Source organism: Haliaeetus leucocephalus, unplaced genomic scaffold (genome assembly GCF_000737465.1).
Source record: "Haliaeetus leucocephalus isolate CR32 unplaced genomic scaffold, Haliaeetus_leucocephalus-4.0 Scaffold439, whole genome shotgun sequence".
Taxonomy (NCBI): Eukaryota; Metazoa; Chordata; class Aves; order Accipitriformes; family Accipitridae; genus Haliaeetus; species Haliaeetus leucocephalus.
In genome coordinates, this window is record NW_010972875.1 from 9,024,304 (window position 1) to 9,046,633 (window position 22,330).

The following is a 22,330-nucleotide window of genomic DNA, read 5'->3' on the forward strand; positions in this document are numbered from 1 at the left end:
CCTAGTATACAAGGCATAGCTTCTCTCTATTTCAAACACACATTAAGAGCAGTTTAGTGCTTATACTGCGTAATATTTGTTATTTCCTCACTCATCACTTATTCAGACTGAGTTTGATTATGCTTGCATTACGTTCCCTGTCTAGATCCCCAGTGGTATCTAGTTTTGTTTTCAAAAAAGTCTTACATTGGAATAGGACACTGACTTGTAAAACGCTGGGAAATGCACATCAGGAGGAGCATTCATGGAGAGCTGAACAGCTGGCCAACAGAATGAACGCATTACCACAAGACTACTGGGAATTAGTGAGAGAACTAGAAAGCACAAGTACAGGGAGAAAAATATTCTTCACTAGTTTTATGTTGGATCTGATATATTTCAGACAGCTGAAACAAAAACTAAAAATCTCAAAAGACTGCCTTGTCTGTTTAGGGGCTAAATTTTAACCTTGTTAGAAACCTGTATTCTTCTACCAGGGAACATTTATCAAATTCACCTAAAAGGAAATTGTAATGTACTGATCCCTTTTAAAAATCTGTCTTCAGAAGATTTGATGATGGTTAATATTATCCAGTCAAAACAATTATGTATCTTGCAACCAGGTTGGTCAGGGTAGAGGACAGGTCAGACATCTTCACTTTGCAAGTGATGGGAGTGTACAATACTGTGACTGCATCTGATAAATAGTCTTTCAATTCATACCTCTTGCACCGTGCAGATATGAATCTGCTGCCTTCTGAGATATTCTCTGTCTTCCCAACCTGTGAAAAATGTTCCCTGGGTTATTTACAATCCTAAAATACAGTTTTTCTTTGTGAAGGACTGCATTAGCATCTATCAAATCAGCCATGCAGCTATCAAATCAGGCAATCCACAATGAATCTCGCTAGTTCATATCACTCACAAAGTCACTTATTATGCTTCGTATCACAATCAGCAAACTCACTTCAAAAGCATGCTCCTGGCCCAAACTAAAACACTACAGCACATATGTGCCTTAACCCAGTAGCACAAACCTAACTAAAAACTTCTGCTTCTCTGTGAACTGCAACTCACATTTTAAAATTTTGGTTGTTGAATAACATGCAGTTGTGCGCTGGGAATACAAATTCTAATATCCCCATTTTGGGATTGTAGATGATTTAGCAGCAACAAGAAAGAATATAGAATGACTTAAAATTTACACCTGTTCATTTTCACAGTTATATGATTTTGCTCAAACATAAAATAGCTTACCTTACCATATGCAGTCAAATAGAAAAGTTATACAAAAGTCCCAAAATAGACAGAATGTAGTTTAAAATACAGATCAAAATTGCCATATTAAAGGGTTCAGTAATACTTGTAGTTAAAATAATGTCACATCCTACATAATTTTACTAGTTCAAAGACTCAGAATTACAAAAGCATAAGCATCTGTGATAGGCCTGTATAGGATAAGCCCCTTCAGCCAAACATAATGAACACCGAGGCAGGTAAAAATAGATAAGGAAGAAAAAAAATGCAATTATAGTAAGAGTGGCAGATAGGGGGTTTTTTTTATTCTTTGAGTAAATCAGACTGCTGGATTTCAAAGAGAAAACTTTTGACACCTGCCTTTTACACCAAGCTTGTTACTAGCACAAACATTATTTTGGTAGATGTAATCAAAAGACATCTAAGCATCAATTAAGAATCAGCCCCCATGGTTCTTGAGCATCCTTGGTGTGCATAAAAGCAAAAGTAAGATGTATCCACAGAATGTATGAAAGACAACTCCCCCCACCCCCCCAGGAACTGCAAACAAAAGTTAAGTTTGTGTACCCTGACATTTGTTCCTGAACTGCTTTCTCTTTTTCTGTCTCCCAGGAACTGCTTGTTTTGGTTTCTGCCCTGTGTATTCATACAAATACTCAGAAGTGATATTCAGAGCTACAGACAGATTGCTTTGTATTTTAAAGGACCAGCTACTTCAAAATTCAGTGGGGTGGTTTGTTGGTTTTCTTTAATCTTTTTTCTTCCCCCTGCAATCCATCTGTACTCAAAGAAAAACAAATTAATTTTTTCAAGTGACTATTTTTTGATTAAAGTCAGTACTGTAACAGTAATTAAAACAAGCATATATTTTCAGCTAGTAGGCCTGTGAACTCCTCCTTTCCCTCCCCCAAGTGACATGCTTTAGCAATGGTAAGGTGACATCATTAGAGGTCAAACCCAGAACTTCAGAGTTTGACAAATGGGCTATAATCGAGCTACCGCCCCTTTGGAGAACACAAAAGTTTCATAAGTTTTTACAACAGCACTCTCTTAAAACAGAGGTTGGTGGAAGGCATAGGGACGGAAAATCTGTTGCTATTTCAGTTGTGTATCTGGTAAGATGGAAAATTTTTCAAGTCTACACAGATGGTAAATAAATTTCTGCTACATGAGACAGTTCCTGGAATAAAGAAATTTTCTCAAATAACAAGTGCCAAATATTTTTTTCAGCAAGACTTATTTTTAACTTTCCCAGGGACTTGTTGGGAGAGCTGGAGAAGTGTCCTTTCACCTTCAGAATCCTGGTTTAACTCCAGAAATAGCCTCTAATGTTGTTCTCAGCATAGACGAGTTTTCTTTACACTTTAAAAGATATTTCAAAGCAAAGATCAAAGCTCCACAATTATACTTCGCTGCTGGTAAACACTGCCTTGGAACACAGTGGCTAGAAAATAAGAAATTTCTATTTAAACCCTAAGACAATCAGCAGTGACTAACAGTGCTGACATTTAAACTGTCATTATTATGCTTCATGAGGCAATGCTGTTGACACAAGAGAGCTTGTCCTCCATGAACTAAGTGTAATGGAAAGGACTGAGAGGGAGCCCAGAATCAGGGACCAAGTCACTACAGACTATATCTTCTAAGGAAGCTCTGAAAAAGACACAGCATAGTTAGGTTTTTGTCAGTCTCATAAATGGATTTGAGTAGATATTTTAGACATGAATGCTGAGCAACGGGACTGCAAACTATGATCACTACTGCAAAACTAGTTCTTGAGGGTATTTGGGATGTCTCTCCCCCTCATACTGAAGTGGAGTCAGAGTCATGGAAGTTGCTCACCCTTTTCTCCAGCAACTTCATATTCCCTTCCTAGTTCACGTGACTGCATAGCTCTGCTTGGTTGCTGCCTTGAGCCCAAAATCAAAGCCTGTGAAATGATGATGCTTGCAAAGAGAAAAATACACAGTAGTCTCATGTCACTGAGTGAGCTTTCTCTTATATAAGCATAAACTCAAAAGGCTAAAAAGTTTAGTACTGTCACACTTAGCTTAGTACATGAAATAAGGAAAAAAAAAATCAAAGCATTTCTGAAAAGGCAGGAGTGAGTGGGAAGAATTAGTGATCTTAACATGCTGAGTAGGAGAGTATGGGTAGGATGAAGAAGGATTTTTTTTGCCTGTCAGAGAATGTAGATGACCTAGAAAAAATTAACTGACATTCTAGTCTAAGGCTTCTGTTACTATTCCCAAGAGAGCAAAATTCAGGAACATATGTATTTCTTCTGAATCTGATTAAAGCTGATTTCCCCACAGTCATAACTATTCATAGGCTTCAGTCTGCAAAAACACAATTCATTTAAAACTTGCATTGCAAAAGAACCTAAAGTAAGAATTACAATATGACTTCTAAAAGCTTAATAAAATGTTTGTGAAATGTGCTAAATTACAAGTCCTGCAGAATGTTTACCCACAGAATATTAATCAAGGTACAGGCATGGAAGAACTTCTCCTCAAATTATCTTTGACTCTGTTACTAGCCGTATTGAGGAAGGCCTGGAAACAGACAAACTGATCAACTGGAAGTTGGTTTTGTGAGTTGAGAAAACTTTGTGTAATTAAGAGCTGAATGATCACTTTACATGGAAAATCAATTAATTTTCAGCTACTTATTTTCCAGTCTTATCCCACCTATAAGATAGTCTTTCTCTATCCCTGTCTTTTTTGTCCTATTTCTTCTCTTGTTCGCTTTCTGGCTATTTTACTTCCCATATAAGTATAAAGCCCTAACTAGGACAGTGCTCATTGCCACATCATCTTGTCATCATCTATCAAGCAGTAGAAATTATTTGTAAACAGGTGAGTTTACCATGCTGGAATAAATTCAGCAGATGTAGTGGGTGTGATGTACACATACATTCACTACTAACTTTGTGTGAGATAAATACAGTTTGCATTTATCAGAAGAAAAGTGTAGTGTTTCAGAGAATCGGGATGTAGGAAAGTAGTTTGGTTTACATTCCCAAATTTTTGCTTGTGGCCATGCTGTTTCATTTTCAATGCAGTAAAGATGTCAGCTTTTAATATATTTTGAAGCTAAAATTACATGCAGCACAAGCCACGAGCTTTAGCACCGCTGAATTTTTTCATGTATTTCATGCCTTCATATCAAACAGCCATGAATCACATAGCAATGATTATTAGTGCATGCAAACCATCTTTTTTAAGAAGGTTGTGGATACCACCCAAGAGATTAAAACATGCAGTACAAGAACAGAATCAGCTCCTTAATGATTTTTTAATGGGTATATTAGATGATACATTTTATGTTAAAGCAAAACTGTCCAAATGAATGACACTCAGCATATCCAAATAGAAACCTTTGTTTAATTGAATCTGGTGTGTGCAAAAATGTTTGGGAAGGAGGCATCTTACAGGAAAGGATAAATAAACTTCCATTTAACATAAATATTTTACATATTGCATTTGCTATTCTATCTCTTATGTACAGTTACACCGCAAAAACAATGTGAAACTTAGGATATGAAAGTTATTGGTGTAATATGGCACATTATTGAAGGACATCCTCATGTTACAGTGAGCCAATTTTTCATTAACGCAGTGTGCATAAGCCAAGTTCCTTATGTTCCACTGTTGTAAAAGCATTAGACGTCAGCTGTGACAGTTATGAAGAAGAGCAAGGATCTGGTTTACATTTACCATACATTTACCCCAGTGCACACAGACACTTATGCATACATATAGAGAGTATCTGTATTCCTGCCTGGATTTTTTTCATAGGAGAAGGAATATCCCTCTAAATTTGAATTCATAACCATTTTAGGCCATATCCTCTGGAGCTTGGAATGGTTTCTGGCAGCAGGAACAGTATTGTTTCATTTTGTAAAGCCATATTCAATACACCCTATCGGTGGCATAGACCCCCTTGTCTTTACAAACCTCCTATGTTGCCATTAAGAGAGCAATAAAAGGACATAAGCATGAGCAACACATTTTTAGGTGTTTCAATTGTATGCGCTACCATGACGGGAAGCAAGAAAAAAACCCCCAAAACAAACCAAAACACCACAAACAAAAAAACTTCCACGGAAAACACTTTGCAGATGGCTCCCACCCTGCTGCAGTTCAGCCCATGGGAGGGTCCTCATTGCTTGTTTGCCTTTAACTGCTGTGTGGGAATTGGTCAGATACGTGTGGATGTACCCACCACCATACTACTACGGCCAAATACTCCTTGATAGCAGTGGCAAAGACCTCACTGCTGTAAAGCCTCAGCCCCCAGAGCTGGCCGGGGTGGGCTGCTCTTCTATGCCTCCTTCTGAGACACAGCACCACTAACAGAAAAGCTTTTGCTTTTCACATGGGTCATGGCTGCAGTAGAGGTTTGTGCTGAAAAAGCTGCTCTGCCATAGCTATGGCTTCAAAGGCTCTTTAGTATAGGCAGGGGTGTTCTAATAGCTGACTTTCCAGGTTACTACTGTGTTTACTGTTTTTTGATGGAAGCTGTAGCTCTGTGTGCCTCTTGGATCTCTCCATTTTCACTTGATTGTTAATTCAAAGTGAACTTTATGCTCGTGAAAGTACCAGATGAACAGTTGTAGGAAGCAAAGTTCTTTTTAAAAATTTCTCTTTAACCAATGGAAAAGTGTATTGTGGATAGTGATGTCATGTAATCCAGACGGTTTTGCCCAAGTGTTTTAATTCCACTTCCCATTTCCTAAACTGTTAAATTTGGTTTTTGCGTACTATGCCCATTCATTGCTTCCAAGACAGCTTCCCTCAAAAATGTGGTGTTAATTACAAATCTGGTGTCATATTAGGAAGTGGTCATTGGTTCATTTAACATGACCTACAACCAAGACTTTATAGACTACAAAGAGCAAATAGTTGGCCCTTACCAGTCAGAACTTTTTAAAGATTCATTTTAAGAACAAACAAACAAAATGTTTTAAAAGTTTTCTTCCAGCCAATTATTGCAAACCTGGACAAAATTAGAAATTTCTGAGTATAAACTGTATGAAATTAGAGCTCTCCACGTTGGTTCCTGGAAGCATGTAATATCACTTGGTGAAGCGATAGTGCGTGACTATGAAGCACGTATAAATACAAATACTTTCATGACCATTTTAGGTAGCTCAGCTCCAACTAATGCATAGCTTGATGTGCAGCAGTCTCTTGTTGCAGTCTAGACAACACTGGCAGCCTTTAAAATTTATTGCTGAACACTGTCACAAAAATGTGTCAAAGTAAAATTTGCATAAAGGTTATACTGTAATGGCCTGGCGATCATCCCATCCTGTTCTAAGCTTGTTTTAAATACTTTTCAGATTGTTTGAAATACATCATACTTCAGTCCAAACACAAAGGAAGTCTGTGGGAAAGCATTCTTTAGCTTCCCAGATGGAGATAATATTTATGATACATATTTTTGAAAGCAACAGAGAAAATTCATGGTCTTGTAACCACAATAATATGAGTGCTTTATGACCCCAACTTTCTACTAATTGCCATAAATAATATGCATAATTTAAAAAACTTAGATCCAAATGTTTTAGTCCATTTATATTTTTGAACCACATCTTCGTTATTAAATGGTAAATTTAGGAAGCAAGTTTTCAATGCAGAAAAGAGAAACAAATATTCATGACAGCCAAGAAAGTTTCAGGTTTTTTTTTTTAAAGAAATTATACTATTTGTTTTGCTTTACTTGCAGCTCTTGCCAGATTCTTCCTAATGCCTTCAAAATTATGACCATTTAATAGCAATGTGCAAATGCAGCAAATTCTTTGTGGTGAAGCAACTGTGGATCTCAGTAATAGTTGCCCACTGTACTAATACTAGACTGTAGCTCTGAGATGTGGGTAGCAACTAACCTTTCAAAAAGCTGTTGTGGCTTAAGATCCCTCATTAATTTTTGGTGGTGTTCGTATTCACATTATGAGTTTGGAAAAACAGATCTGTGGTCTTTCCTAAAACCTTTAGAAAGTCTGAAAAAACTTTGAAAAACCTGTAGAAAGTCTGAAAATGACAAGAAATGTAGAAATGGAACAAAAGCAAATCCAAATTCCATACATGATAAAATAGATTTCTGTTGTTTGAATGATCATCTTTAAAAAAGGATTATCAGATTTCCAATATTTGGATTTGTCATTGTCCTTCACAAAACTAAGAAAAACCATTCCCTAGATGCCAAGATTATATTATTAATTTCTGTATATGAAAAAAAAGCTGTTCTGGAATAAGAGCAGGTCTGAATTGTACAGGAAATATAGTTAAAGAACCATATGATTTGAAAGTAATTTTGCTGTGATAGTGCTTCTACAGTAACTAGCTTCTGTAGTCTCTAAAGTTACAAATTGTTATAACACCCACGTTGAGCAAGGCACTTAAACATACTCTAAGAACGCAGTAGTTCCACTGACATCCATTAATGCTTTTTTAATGTCTGGATTTAAGAAGTGAAGCCTTGGTCTCCTACAACCATCCAAACAACATTCATTGTTGTCCACATTTTCAGAATTTCTGAAGATCATTATAATCTGAGAATGCAGATTTTTTTCCTGTTTTTTTGATTGCTCCACTAGAATATTCACAAGACTATTATCTTTAAAAAATACTCAATGGGGAAACAAACTGTGGGAAATGAATGCATTTATACATCATATTTTGCAAAAGTGCAATGAAACTTTTCAATTGACTTTGAAAACCACCAACTTTTAGAGCTGTAGTCTTCCTCTGGCTGACACACGTTTGCAGACCGAATCTCAGAAAAAGGTAAATTCAATTCCCTGTGACAAACGCAGGATACAGCAAAATGCACAATTCTATTTTTAATTAAGATTTCCTGTACATTCCTGTTGTTTTTATTTGTACTTTTATCTTCTATGCTTGTCTTTCCCATGCTGACCTGAGTTGTTACAATGCAGTCCTAACAAGTGTGCATCACTAACAAGCCTACATATGCCTACATATTATTACTTATGCAGTAATAGTTTAGACTGCATCCCTACTAAACCAGCTTCTATAAAAAAAACGAAACCAAAACACCCTGTAAGAGTCTTAAAAGCTAAATTAAAAATTGCTATGAAAAAAGAATTAATCATGAAATTATCCCCATTCAACAAAGACAGAATTGAGGTAAAGGGAGATTAAAACTTCAGAAAGACATACTTGTAACAGGTCTGGAAACTTGGTCGCTGGTATTTTAAAAACAATAAACTAAGAAAAAGATCTAAAATGTTGGATACTACTGTTCACAACAAGCTCACATTACTTTTTAAATAAGAATCTAAGCCTGACAATTGAGTGCTCAGTTGAAAAGGGTTATGCAAAGTGAATAGTAGAGATGGCAGGGAAAAAATTGTGAGGAAACCATTTCAGTAAAATAGGTAGCTCTTATGATTTTTTTGGAAGCTTTCCCACTACTTCTCCCAGGTACCTTAGTGGGAGGACTAAGCCAGCAGACAAGGCTCCATACGCTTCCTGTGGAGTCAATTTACAGGGTGATATGAGCAGAAGCTCCTGGAAGAACCTAACTTTCTAACTTGCCATAAAAAGCATAGTTTTAGCCTTGTGAAAGAGAATTTATTGCAGATTGTAATGGAAGTGAGTCAGCCTTCACATCTCATGGGCAAGCATAATACTCAGGTAGCAAATACGGATGGAAAGGCCTGAATTCAACGAAGCAATTTTTTTTTTTTCTCACATTAGTATAATTATAATTGATGAAATAATGAAACAAACTTTATTGCAACAGTACAGAAAATGCAAAACCATGCTTTAAAAAACTCACAGCTTTTGTGGGGAGGAAAGGCCCTGCCTACAAAGACCTGTGTCACCCCAGCTAACAACCTTCTACCTAGGTTTCTTTTTACATTTACTGCCATCGTCCTGTTAATTTTTTTCTTAAATCAATTTGCATCTCACTGACACTGGCTGCTGCTGTCATGCTGTCATGCTGACATTAGATGTGTTCTTAAGTATCCTTTGCAAATGACACAGCATTTAATCTAGAAATCTGGATTAAAATAGCAGCAATAATAGCGAGCATTAGGAAATAGCCCTATTATACTCTTTAGTCTTGTAGGAATGACTTTGAGATAACATCAACTGTTTGAAACTGGAAAGCTTCTAAACAGGCCACCATGATGAATTGCAAGTAGTAAATATTAAAAGCAAAAGTCTCATAAAAGAGAGAAGAGGAATTTGTACACTAAAATGTTTACTTCATTCCTTTTTCAGTGACACATAAGCAAAATGTTTTAATGAGACTGAAATGCAGTCTGAGATTACCTGTGAAGGCAAACTGATGCAAATTCATCACACATACTCCAATTAGCTTGATACCCCAATTAGCCCCTCCTGAAGTAGTATTCTAAGCTATACCATTTCTTGGAAGGAATACAGGTGACCTAACAAACTTCAAGTCACCAGGCACAATACATCAGTTGCGTTTCCTGAAACCAATCATTGTGTATCTATATCTTATTTCATTGCATTGTGTGCAGTGAATTTGCCAGTAGTTTATAAACTCTAATCTTATAGAATTTATTAATAATTTTAATCAAAATTCTTCGTAGCAAACCAGAAGTTTCACATTAGAAAAGAACCCCAAAAGTTTCAGAGTTAATACTTAATTTAGATAAGCAACTGGAACTTCAAATGCTGATCTAAAGTTTGTCTGAACTATTTTGAACTTGATTTCTGAGTCCAAGAGAGTTAATTTTTGGAAGATTTACGCCAAGTTCTTTCTATCGACTTCTCAGAAAATTACTGTGACAATAGCATCTCTCCAGTGCCTGAGCAGTTCTAGAACCTGTTTCTTCCACAGGTTAATGAAAACAACAACAATATTAAGCATTGCAAAGGAACATTGCTTTAAGATGCCTGAGAAAAAGGCTGCTTTCAGAGTAGCAAATTTTTGTTTTCTTATATCGTTACAATCTGGAATATAAAACATAAAAGATGGAAAACTATTTCATTACTCCAATGAATGACAGGTTTTCAGTAAACCATGTTTAACTGCAAGTGTAAAGGCATGCAAATTTATATACCTTATCCAAACTAAGAAAACAACTGAACAGGTAACTAACAATTTTGACATGTAATTGTTCATTTGTGTATGTTAATTCAATTCATTTTCTTGTGACGTTCAGATATTAAACTACATTGTATCAAAGCAGCCCAAATATATGTGAGGAATGTTTCCTGCATTCCTGGATGAAATCAGAATATACTTCTTATATGTTTGTGTATATTCAGTGAAAAATCTGTATCTTTTCACAGATTTTCTTTCCCCTCAATCTTCTGGTACTATCTTGCTAAGCTAGTTTGAGGATTGAATTTTGTTTTTAAATATTAACTACAACTCCCTGAGCCTTATTAAAAAGCATATTAATAGTAATTCTATCTTTTTGCACGCAGAATGCTTTTCAATACTCCATCTCCTGCTTTCCTTAACTGCAGGGATATTACAATCCCCCATGAATTGAGCCCAATGCTACTTGCTGTTGTATATGGTGTTTTTGCCATTTCTTTTTTTCCCCACAGTCATGAGTCACTTTGCATTTTATTAAAAATAATAGGTGATATAACATTATCCTACAGGAGAGAGAAATGAACAATCGCAGTTGGTTCTCTACTGTTTTCTTCCCATTTATAGGGAACAATCTCTAGCCGTAAAATCTAAGGTTGGAGTGAGAACAATGAAAATTTCTTTTGTAAGGGGAGTTCATTGCCCTTTCATTTTTGTTTTAAATTTCCTGGATTTTTAATCAAACTATTGGGAGTTAGGCTCCACAATGATCATTTTCTACTCCTTTACTGATTCATCATGTAAAAGAGCTGTCTTAGCCTTGTTTTACAAATTGCATTTACAAAGTACTGATTAATATATATTGTGACACCACAGCTGTGATTGTGTTTGGGAAACGAGTGGTGAGAAGTAGTTGTGAAACTATATGCCTCAACCCACCTTTTTATGCTGATGTTGAACGAAGTACTTTTTTCATGTTGAAAAAGAATTTAAATTAATGTGTTAGAGTTCCAGTGCATTTGTGCACCTATGTAATATCCCTCAGCAAGGATTTTTCTGGCTATCCCTAAGCTTGATGAGACGAGCAGCTTGGAGAAAGCATAAGACAGGGCACATGAAAAAATTGGCAAGATCCTTTACAAGATAATGGCTGGTTTTTCCCCACTTTAAAATCAGTGTATAATAATTAAATATTCTCCTTTTGTTGGTATTCTCTTAATAATCGATACTCTTCTGCTTTTGTATGATACTGTTCTCCAAAAGCTCTATTGCATTACACATGTGAACATACATGCGAGCTGTTGGGATGTCCCAAGCATTACAGCTTGCTCATGAGTTCCAAAGATTATTCCAATCTTTGGAAATTCAGAATGTACAGTTCTCAAGTGAAGTGACTATTTTAAAATCCAAAATTTATTTAACCCAGGAAAGCATACAGGAGGGTCTAGTTGGCATAACCACATGTAGTTAATCCATGTACGCTTCTGCTACTCTGAACCATTAATAACCATCAATTTCATGTTGTGGATAAACTGAATTGATTTTCAGTCAACACAGAACCAGGAAAGCTTGATTACTGGGAGATCTTTCAATTAGACCTAACATCATTAGCTTCTCACAATTAAATTCAGGCGCTTCCGATTTCCGAGCCTTAGGAAGTCTTCCTTGGAAAGCAAAGGAAAAGAGGCTGCTGTGTATCAACCATCTGAACCCGAGTGACTCGAGGGAACAAAGAATGCTGTAACAGCTGGACCTGTTTGCAAAAAGCATCTTCAGTGTCAGTACATCCATCATGACCAAAGCAATTTGCCAAAATGGAGCTAGTGCTGGTCCAAGATGCTAAACTCTAAGCCCTTAAGCCCTCAAACCTGCATTCATCTGCAGAGCAAGCACAACAGATCCACAGTCTCACCTCAGCTTCGGTTTGAAGACAGTAGATCTAAAGATAAGAGGGGAGGTCATGCTCTATTGCCACAATTAAAAGCAGTTTAAAATATGTTAACGAGGAACAGGTTTTCAGAAGAATTTAGTACCAACAAGAGCAGAGTGATGTCTACTCAAAGGTACTAAGATCTTAGATGTCATGGAAGTATCTGAAGTTCAGCACCTTTCTGTGATCCCCCAAGGTGCCACATCAAGGTTTGGGTGCCCAAATACCTTTAGCAATTCATCTCTGTGTGCCTTTTCCCATATTCTGACCTTTATGAGCACATATTTATGTGCAACTATAATTGACGCTGAGCATTAATCAGACAGTGGTGTGTTTTAGGCCTTAACTGCACTGTTTGAACTGCTGACCTTGAGAGAAAAGGTTTTATATACCATTCCCAATCCCTTAAGTCTTCCTGTCACTGCAAAGCAAATACTTGGCTTTTATGGATGGATTCAGTTTCAAGTCTGTTGTTTTTCTAATGTTTTGTTAAAATTACAGAAGTGGCTTTCAGGGCAAGTTTGTAAACATAGGCACATTTTTCATTACAGATTATTACCAACACAGACGGGCTTTTGTAAAATAGTGCATGATTAGGTATGTGATAAAATCCTGCACGCAGGAACACTATTTGTAGAAGTACCCTGCAAACTTAGAGATAAATAATACCACAAGCAACAACAGATCAAATCTTTTTGCTTTTGCCAAATATTTTACAGTTTTTGGTAAAGACTTCTTTAAGCAAAGTGGTACAAGGCCACTCCTTCAGATTTACAGACTCCATCCCCTTTTACAATGCTCAAACCTTCACAGTTGCTGCAGACATGCAACTCTCAACCTTCTTTGAAGCAACTCCTTGTTTTGCTCCTTTCTGTGTTCACGTCCTTTCTTAGTTTTTCTTACCATTAGCCTCACTGGAATTTTTATATTATGTCTTTCTAAATATTTAATGGCACAAACACAAATCACAAATATATTCTCAAATATAAGTCTCGTGAATGTACATTTAAAAGATGAGTATGTCACCTCAAAACAAGATAGAACGAGATACATGGAAACTAGCAGGATCGAAGCTATTAAAAAATATAACACGGTACATCTTGCTAACAATATGAAAAAATATTCACCAAAATTAGCAACTATGCTTAGAAAAAAGGAAATGAGATGCTAAAATAGAGGAGCTGAGAATACGGTTATAGTAGCTAATTAGTTCTCAAATATGATATTAATTCAGCTTTTTTTTTTTTTTACTATTTTTTTTTAAACTTGAACTGTTTTCTACAGATCAGTAAGTTTAGCATTTCTAGTACTGCTAGTCAGATTTCTACTTCTTAATTGTAACTCAGAGCCATGCTTACTGCAAGATCAGTTGAACAGTTACCACTTTAACTGTGATTGCATGAACTACCAAAGGAAGACTGGTTTTGAGGGCTTCTGAAACCTTTCGCAAATGTTACTTACAGCTTATAACCATATCAATTGAGTGTTAATATTACCAAAGGGTCTATACAAGGAAGCAGTGGCCAGCAGCTCAGGGTGCTGTGTTGGCATACAGTACTTTAGATACATGAATTTGAGCTTTAATGGAACAGCTACTGAGGCACTACAGCTGATAGAAAAAAGCCGCACACAATTAATAGAAACCAGATTTATAAAAAAAAAACAGACAAAAGAAGGTGGATGATGTCAAGTGAAAAAAGGCAGGAGAAATAAACAATTACAAATTGGTTACTAGCAAGAATAAGCAGCCTAGCTGGGAAAGCCAAACTTTAAGTTGAATTCTGCAGTGCCACAGTCAGCACATCTCCTTCCATTAAAGCTGCTGGGAGTTTTATTGCCATGGAATCTGTCCATTAAAATTTTGTGATGATACTCTTCCTCACTCTGTGTAGACAGTGAAATTTCTCTGGTTGCTTTGAAATTACAAAACATTGTTCCAAACTCAGCAATACTTCTTTTTGCAAGAACATAGGCTCATGGGGCTGAGCTGAAAACCGAAGAACTACTGAAAAATGTTTCCACTCGTTTTTTCCCTTTTAAAGTTTTGTTGCACTTTTTGCCTTTTCTCTTTTTTTCAGTAAGGCTTCCAAACCCCTGGACACAATCTGTTTCCTAAGAGAAACAGATAATGATACCTGATAGCAACAGAAAAACAAAAATAAAATGAAACCCATAGAAGATACTTATTCATTTAGCCTTGAACGACATATATAAAATAACATATATATATAAAGTAAATATGAGATAACTTCCAAATTCACTGCTCAGCCATTTTCAGACCTTAAAAAGAGCTCCTGAAACTCAGTTGCTATCTAGACACATTTTTTCGAAACCATTTGAAGAAAAAAATCTGACAAATTAATGAAACAAAGCTGAAAAACACATTTTATCCTCCAATCAATTAGTCACGGAACCACTTTCATAAGAAATTGGGGGAAAACATTAGAAAAAAATCTCTGCAGTTTATGAGCATCCTACCTTTCTTTTGCGCAGTTTCACTTGACTGTCTGAATATTCTTGTGTGGTCAAATGATTCCCTACATGTAAACACGGAATGTCTTCTGTTGAACTGACATTTGAAAGGCATTTGTTTTCAGGGGCCACTTGAGGTTCTGTGAAACCACTTTCATCCAGACCATTTTCCACTGCCGGGATGTGAGAACAGGGAGAAGATTGCATAAGGCAGTCGCTGGATTCCACTGCTGAGCATAGCTGTCTATCACTGCTGGTGCATGATTCAGAAGAAATCCCACTCTCTACCACATTACACTCAGACTTTCCAAGCCCGTCTTTAAAAGCATCAGATTTCCGGCGCTGTTGTGCAATTACAGCAGTATGAAGCAGCTGCTTCCCAGGCTTAATAATTTCTTTCACATTTGGAGAATTAGAATGATTTTCTTTCTCTACATCTACTACTTCATTTAAGCCTTCATAATTACAAAGCTCCAGGCTTTGGCCAATGCTGCCACAAACGGTGTCTTCTTCCATCTCCTCTTTAGGAACAGTGTCACCGCCAGGTTCCTTACTTGTATCTCCAATTACTCCAGATGCTTCAGCTGCCTTGTTACCCTCTGTTATTGGTACCATCTGTGTTAAAGAGCCTGCTCCATTTAAACTCTTTTCGTCACCTTTTGGTTCCCCCCCTACAGCAGTGATGTGGTAATTAACACTATCCAGGTTGAGTGATGAATAGTCATCATTCTCATCAGACACATGGACTAGAGTTTCTGTGCTGGCCTCCAGAAAATGCTCCTCATCCTCATGGTTGTCGTTTTCATCCACGTCCTTTGAAATGTTTCCCAGCTGCTTTGCAGGGAAGCCAATCCGCTCTCCACTATAACAGCACTCTGGAAACGAAGCGCATTTTTCTTTCCGGTCCACGCTCAAAACCTCATCTTTTTCCATACTTGTCTGCAAGTTATCAGCTACAAGTCCGTGACGACATGCTGTATTATACTCCACAGACTCCAAAGCCAATCCCATCCACTGGGTCACATGCTCTTCCCAGCTTTTCTTTCTGATTGCTAGAGACATGTCATAACAGTTCAGCAGCAGGCTGCAACGTACCTTCCACGGAGGACCAGAGGAGATGTCATGGCTGCTGTGCTCTGCTCCAGAGGGAGAGAGGGTTTCATCATTTTAACATCTGCAAGAAATAAAAAAAGACTGGGTTATTGAATCAACTCCAAATAAAAAAAAACAGAAAGGGAAGGAACAGTTTAAACAAAAGTGTAAAAGCAAGATAAGACTGTGGGACCAGAAGGACAGGAATTTAGAAGACTGTTTTGGTTAAAGTTTTAATACTTTTCATACAAAACTTGACAGCACTCATAATTCAGTGTAACTTTTTTTCTGATTACTCTCCAATATCAAGTAAACAAAAATGGTATAAACGGGTGCATGGACAGGCAAGTAGCTCCAGAGCCAAAATTTGACAATAAGTCTCTTTTCACTATGTCTGTCATAAGATATTAATTTCCATGGGTATAAATGGCATTATGTCTTATGGTTGTTTTGCACACAAAGTTATTTTGTATTTCTTCCCCATCCAGAGATACCCATGGAGTGCAGAATTCTGGCTGTTTCCCAAAGAGGTAGAGCAGAACTTGAGGGTTATTCTGAATTTACCAAAGTTGTAAACCACTTATCTTATGAGTAGCTTTGGCCCATTTGGGGGCTCCCATATTTATTGCTATTGTTTCACTCTCTTCAGCACAAGTTGGAATTACAAGTCCTTGGTGAATATTCTTGGGATCTACTAATGTAAGTAAAGGAGGAAACCCTTACTTAGGATGGGGCTCTCCAGAAGAATAGCTTGTGAGCCAGAGCGGTCAGCCGTAACTCTGCCACTCACCTGGACTGCCGGACTCTGCCAGAGCCCACTGTCCCCGCTTGATTATCTAGGTGAGTATTTTTCACTGACTGCCGTATTGGGCCTTCTGGACGATGGCATTTGAGATACATTAATCTTGTGACATTGCATGTACAAATTAGCACAACAAAAATACCTCATATTGAGTTATGCATTATAAAACAAAATTAACAAGTTCTTCATCAAATAACAAAAGAAAACTTCTGGCCCATAAAACATAAGAAGTTCAAGGAGCAGACGCTTCTACTTGTCACTCCCTACATAAGAGCTGTCAGCACTTAGCATGGATCTGCTTATTGATTTCAGCAATAAAGAAGATTAAGTACTGAGTTTGTTCTGGGTCATTTCAGTCCACTAAGGCAAATTCTGATTGCCCACCAGGCCACAAAGCTGCCTTCACAAATCACATGCCTCAAGGTATAAAAGTATTCATCTTGAAAGAAATGCAGAATTATTATGCCTGTGCAACTGAACCTCTGTAAATTATATGTTGACAAACTGACTTTCAGGATAGAGTTGTACACGCTCCTAGATCTTTAACGTTCTTTGAGGATGGCAAGCTTCATTTCACATTCACATTTTCCACCTCTGTGGAGTCTGTGCTTAAAAAGAAAATATATTCATAGGGTAAGAGAATTCCATGCACAAGTCATTAACGTGTGGGAGGCTGAGGAAAACGGAAAATAACACACAGAGCCAGGCCAAAAACAATTATCTGCTTTCAGAGGCAAAATTTTGTAGTAAGAAGTTAATACAACTTTAAGATTCACTTTTCTTTCCTGGTCAAATATGAGAGAAGGCCTAAATATTAAAATGTATAGTCAAATTATTGTATAAATTTGCAGTGCATTTGCATTCTTATTCTGACTTCATTTCGTATTTATATTCTACTATTTCTAAGTGTGTGTGGTCCAAAATCACCACAGGGTGCAAATCAATAATGATAATAGTTTTAACTTCTGCTGCACGTTTCCCTGATGGAACCTAAAGCTCTTCAGAAGCATTTAAATTAGTTTTACAACACCACTGTGTTTTGTTTTGACCTCTGAAAAGGGGCAGGTTTACTAAAATGGGCTCAATGATTTCTACCGCCCTCCTTTAGCACTGCTTGGAGTTGCACCTGGGTTGAACTTCCCTCTTTCTTCCCCTACTACAACAGTAGCTCCATCTACTTTACAGAAAATTAAACACAGTTGCTACAGCCATATAGGGGAATTTCTGAAAAAAATCAAGGAAAGACACCAGTAACATTAAGTGTAAAAAGCTTAAAAATGCAGCTTCCTGATGACATACATGCATCCATCTACCTAAGAATTAGGCTGCTCTTAATGTGCAGAAGGCAGGCATTCAATGAGTTAACGGGTGTGTGTTAATCTTGCTGCTGCTGAATGGAGTTACACGTGTGCAGAAAGGGGAGAACAGATCCCTTACTGTTTTTCATTTTTTGGATGTGGAGAGTTATATTTCATGGGGGATGAAAAACAAATAAATTTTACTTTAGGAACCCTTCTGTTTTACTTGTGCTATCACTAGTTTTGGCTGCCTCACAGACTGCAGAAAAAATGATTAAACAGGAGAATATCAAATACTTTGCTTGAAATGCAAGACAAATAAATATATGACAAGGGCACTTTCATTGTTCTCTAAAATATGAGCTTATGTTAGCACTGAGTATGAAAAATTTACCTTACATACGCCCCCTCCCCAGGCAGCTTCAGCTACCAATCCCTGAAATCCCCTCATTCCCCTGGCACGTGGAGGAGCCCACAGTTTGGTGGAAGCTTCCTTTTCTTCCACTCCCCCTCCACTCCTCAAAGTCTGCATTATCTGCCACAATTCAGCTTAGAAATTCTTTTCCTGCTATAATTGCTTGACAGTTATGGGCTGACAAGGAACTTTTTTTCTCTCTTCTACCTCTTTATTCAGGATAAATTATTTCCTTTGCACTCACATGGAGGTGCATAAGCTGTGCTTTGAAGGATTCACCACTCCAAACCTCTGAGATTCATAACTTTACTCCTTTCTCTGCCAGAGAACAAAATGCACTACCACTTTGCAGAAGAAAGCAGTCCTGCCTGGATCTCTGCTTTTCTGCTGTGGCTGCTCACTTTTTTCTTGATGTGCAGCATCTTTTGTCCTCCGAGAAATGCCCTGCTCAAGTCCACTTGTACTCTTCACCAAGGGAAGAAGTATCTCCCTTTCCATCATTACCACCCCACAACTAGAAACCTTTATATCTGATTTTTCCAGATTTCTAAGACAGGCAGATGAACTCTTAGCAGTCTGTTGAAATGTTTTGTAGAGTGAAAAGACCTTTTTTTCTGATCACAGCATCTGTCAGTATGATAAAGTCCACTCAGCTGCTCCCATAATTCCGATTCATGTTTTGCTTTTACTTTTCAATAGCACTAAATTTAGTACTGCTTAGTAATATTAACTTTCTGAGTAATAAAGGTTTGAAACAAAATGCAAATGAGAAAGACTTCTGGACAAAATTTCTTGATCCTGGGTGTGAGTTAAGGCATATAGGCAATATTGACCCAGTAGGCAATTCTTGACCAAAGGAAATGGAAGTCAGCAGTGGGTGATCATGCTGCATCAGAATCCTCTTCAAGCACCCTTTGTGATGCTTCACAGTGTTTACAAAACAAGATGCCATTTTAGATGGATTTTGTAGTAGCTTACTCCCTGCCTCCTTTCCCAGAGTGGAAGAAAGGGGTAAGGAGAGAAACTGTAAAATAGAATGGAAATGAAAAGTAGGGCAAGCTTTTATGCTTGTTTATTTGTGGAAGTTTTGTATCAAGTCTCGCGGAACAGAGAGTTAATTTGCAACTGATAAAGTGCAGAGTGATGTGATGTATAAGATGAACTGGTAGGCTCTCCTATGATTTGATTGTCTAACATTTTCCTTCAGGGAGGATTCCTGTGATTTTTCTCTGAGAAGCTCAAATTAAACTGTTTCCAGCAGGCTTTCAAAATTCAGAGAAGCACCCTTTCTTTATCTCAGGAAATTCTGTTCAGGTTTGGCTGTGCCACGCATTTTTCAAGATGCCTTTTACCTTCTCTCGCTTCCCTCAGGAAACGTGATGGCCTACAAGAAGTATGTTTAAACAAAACAGCCCTGATACCTACAACTACATCCCACAAAAGCTGCGCAAGCTGGAGCAGGAGTTGGAGCTAGAGTGAGAACGGAAAGGGGAGGAAGGAGACTTACTTGAACGTCTGTATCTGTGACTACCCAGGCCTGTCAGAGACCCAGGTCCCTTTTTGGGGCACAGGATGGGACAAGAAAACCTGCCAGTTACAGGAGCGAGGAGGCAGAGGCACACAAGCAGGGCTCTCTGCTCCTCCATCTCCTCCCCCCTCAGCCTTCTAGGACGTAGGAGCGGAGTCCAGTCTGGTTTTCTCAGAGTTGAAGAAAGGGGTAAAGTGAGAAACGCAGAGCCATCCAGCAGCAGCAGCCACCACACGAGATGGGGCAGTGAACCCCACACCTTTAGGATGGAAGGGCTACGGCAAAAGCAGGCATAAATAAGACACTGCCATGCAGGAGGACACCTCAGTTGCATCCCCAGCTGGCCAGGGTGAGGACAGCCACTGACCCAGGTGTGACTTTCCTGCTGCCCCCACCAGAGCCATCATACTGACAATTCATTGCACCATGCAAGACCTCCACATTGCAATAAATAGAAAAGCCCTGGGAGAAAGTCGCAAAGAAAATGGGAGAATTTACTAAGAATAAGTGGCAGAAGAGTTTCGGAGACGGCAGCCCAGGCAGTACAGCCCCTACCATCCTGCCAGTGGAATTCAGTTTTTGCTAATGCTTTACATGAGATGCAGAACTTTTCTGTGAAAAAATAAGGCAAAGCGTTAGCTTACGAATTTACACAGAGATGAAAGACTGTGTCATTACATTTTTTACATAGCAGGCGTATGTAAGCAACTGACATCAAGCAGAAATATTTATTTTGTTATCATTATTTTATCTTTGTTGGTCTGTGACCCCAGTCGGCAAACTTTGTTTAAGGAAGTCTGAGTGAACAGGGTCTGTTTCCTATAAACTCATCTCACATCTTCCTGGTCTGGCTTACATTCAGCTCTTTCACTCCATACCAAGCTCTGAGACAGAATGTTGTTTACAAATAATTTGAGATAAAACATAAGCCTCTAGGTCTTCACTCAGCTAGTTATTTTAAATTATCTCCTGTTTTAGAATTTACCATCCTTCCTTCTCTTATTTCCTGGACATATACCGCCCTTTGGATTCTACTGAAATGGAGATTCACCTTGTCTGCAGTTTCTATATAAACAGCCTTTGTAATGCATAGATATAGACCATGCTAAACCCTGATGTCCTAGAATAGAAATATAAGAATTATTTGTTGTAGGGTATTAATCTAGTGAATACCAGATGCATTTTCCCTTATTTCTTTTATATATAAAAGATAATCATATAGGATCAAATATTAAAACCTGTTTGAACTAATAACTATTTTGAAAATATTTACACCTTTACTCTGAAAATCAGAAAAGGCATAGTACTTTTAAAACAAGTATGTCTTCAGAACGAAATCATAAACCAGTTGAAATCTTTCATATAATTTTTAATGGTAAGGTTTGCATGTGTATGCATGTGATGCACTTATATGTTATAGATGTGCACACAGGCCAGTAATATAGCTGTTGCTGATTTTTGTACAGATCTCTTAATATTTGTTTTCTGTCATAAATTAGTGGACAGAACTAGAGTCCTTGTGTAGCAGTGAAAGGTGGTAAGTAATTAATACTTGACTGAAATCCATAGCCTAAGTCCCATTGGCTCCAACAGAAGAGTTGGTACTTCTGTGACAGTATGCAATGCATACTTGATAATCTAATTTTTCAAGAAAAGCTAAGGAAGTCCTGCCTACACTAAGACAAAAACAGGTATATTAAAACTGACTCAGGTACATTGTATATGTGTTTCTGCTTTAAAAATTGTTTTTAAAGGGCTCAACTCAATGCAATCTATGTAACTATAGAGACAGTATAGTTTACTAGACACTGGTCACCTAAAATTTTTCTCTTCTGCTTCATTCTGCAGGCCTTTCAAGACAAAAAGTATTAAAAGTGAAGTGAATGACAAAAAATAAAAATTCTAACCCCTCTCTTCCCTTACACTTTGTTAATGGATTTTTATTCTGAGAAAGTAATACTAGCAGCAATGTTGGATACATAACATTTAGGATCTTAGCTTGTCTCTTAATAGAAGTTGCTGTCACCTGTAAGATAATTAATAAAAATTTTGCTAACAGTTCTACTCAGCTATAACTATCCAAATGGAAAGTATTCAGAGACTTAATACTCGGGTCATACAAAGCCAGACACATAGGGAGAGTTTCTGAATGTATTTATAATACAGTCTTAGGTGGATAAGAACTAAATGATACATTATGTTATTTAGGATTACTAAAAGCCATAGGCTAAGTTTTTGGTGACACTAACATAACAAGTGCCAATCCCAAGAGTTTTCTAAAAGAAGGTGAATGAATAACAGCTATGGACAAAATATCACCTTTTTATTTTACAGAAAATTACTTTTTTTTTTTTAATTTAAATATTTCTATGCAGCATGAGAGTGTGACATGTTACCGTATGAACCATAATAAAAAGTGCTTTCTGGAATTATTCTTGGTCCTCATTTTCTGGTAAAATACTTTAAAATAATAGGCAATATTAAAAAAAACTTATGAAACACA

At 37.4% G+C, this 22,330-nt stretch overlaps 1 protein-coding gene across 2 annotated transcripts in view; it reads right to left on the reverse strand.

Moving 5' to 3' along the window:
- DLC1 (DLC1 Rho GTPase activating protein) overlaps positions 1-15,754 on the reverse strand; it is a 212,967-nt gene extending 197,213 nt beyond the window's left edge. Inside the window, exons 1-2 of one of the 2 annotated variants that reach the window (XM_010574536.1) lie at positions 15,232-15,754; positions 14,699-15,201 (exon numbers count right to left, since the gene is read on the reverse strand). In XM_010574536.1, the coding sequence (XP_010572838.1) occupies positions 14,699-15,201; positions 15,232-15,754 (1,026 nt within the window). Of the gene's footprint in view, positions 1-14,698 lie in introns of both variants that reach the window. The other variant, XM_010574535.1, reaches the window with a different exon arrangement.
- Between the last annotated feature and the right edge of the window lie 6,576 nt (positions 15,755-22,330).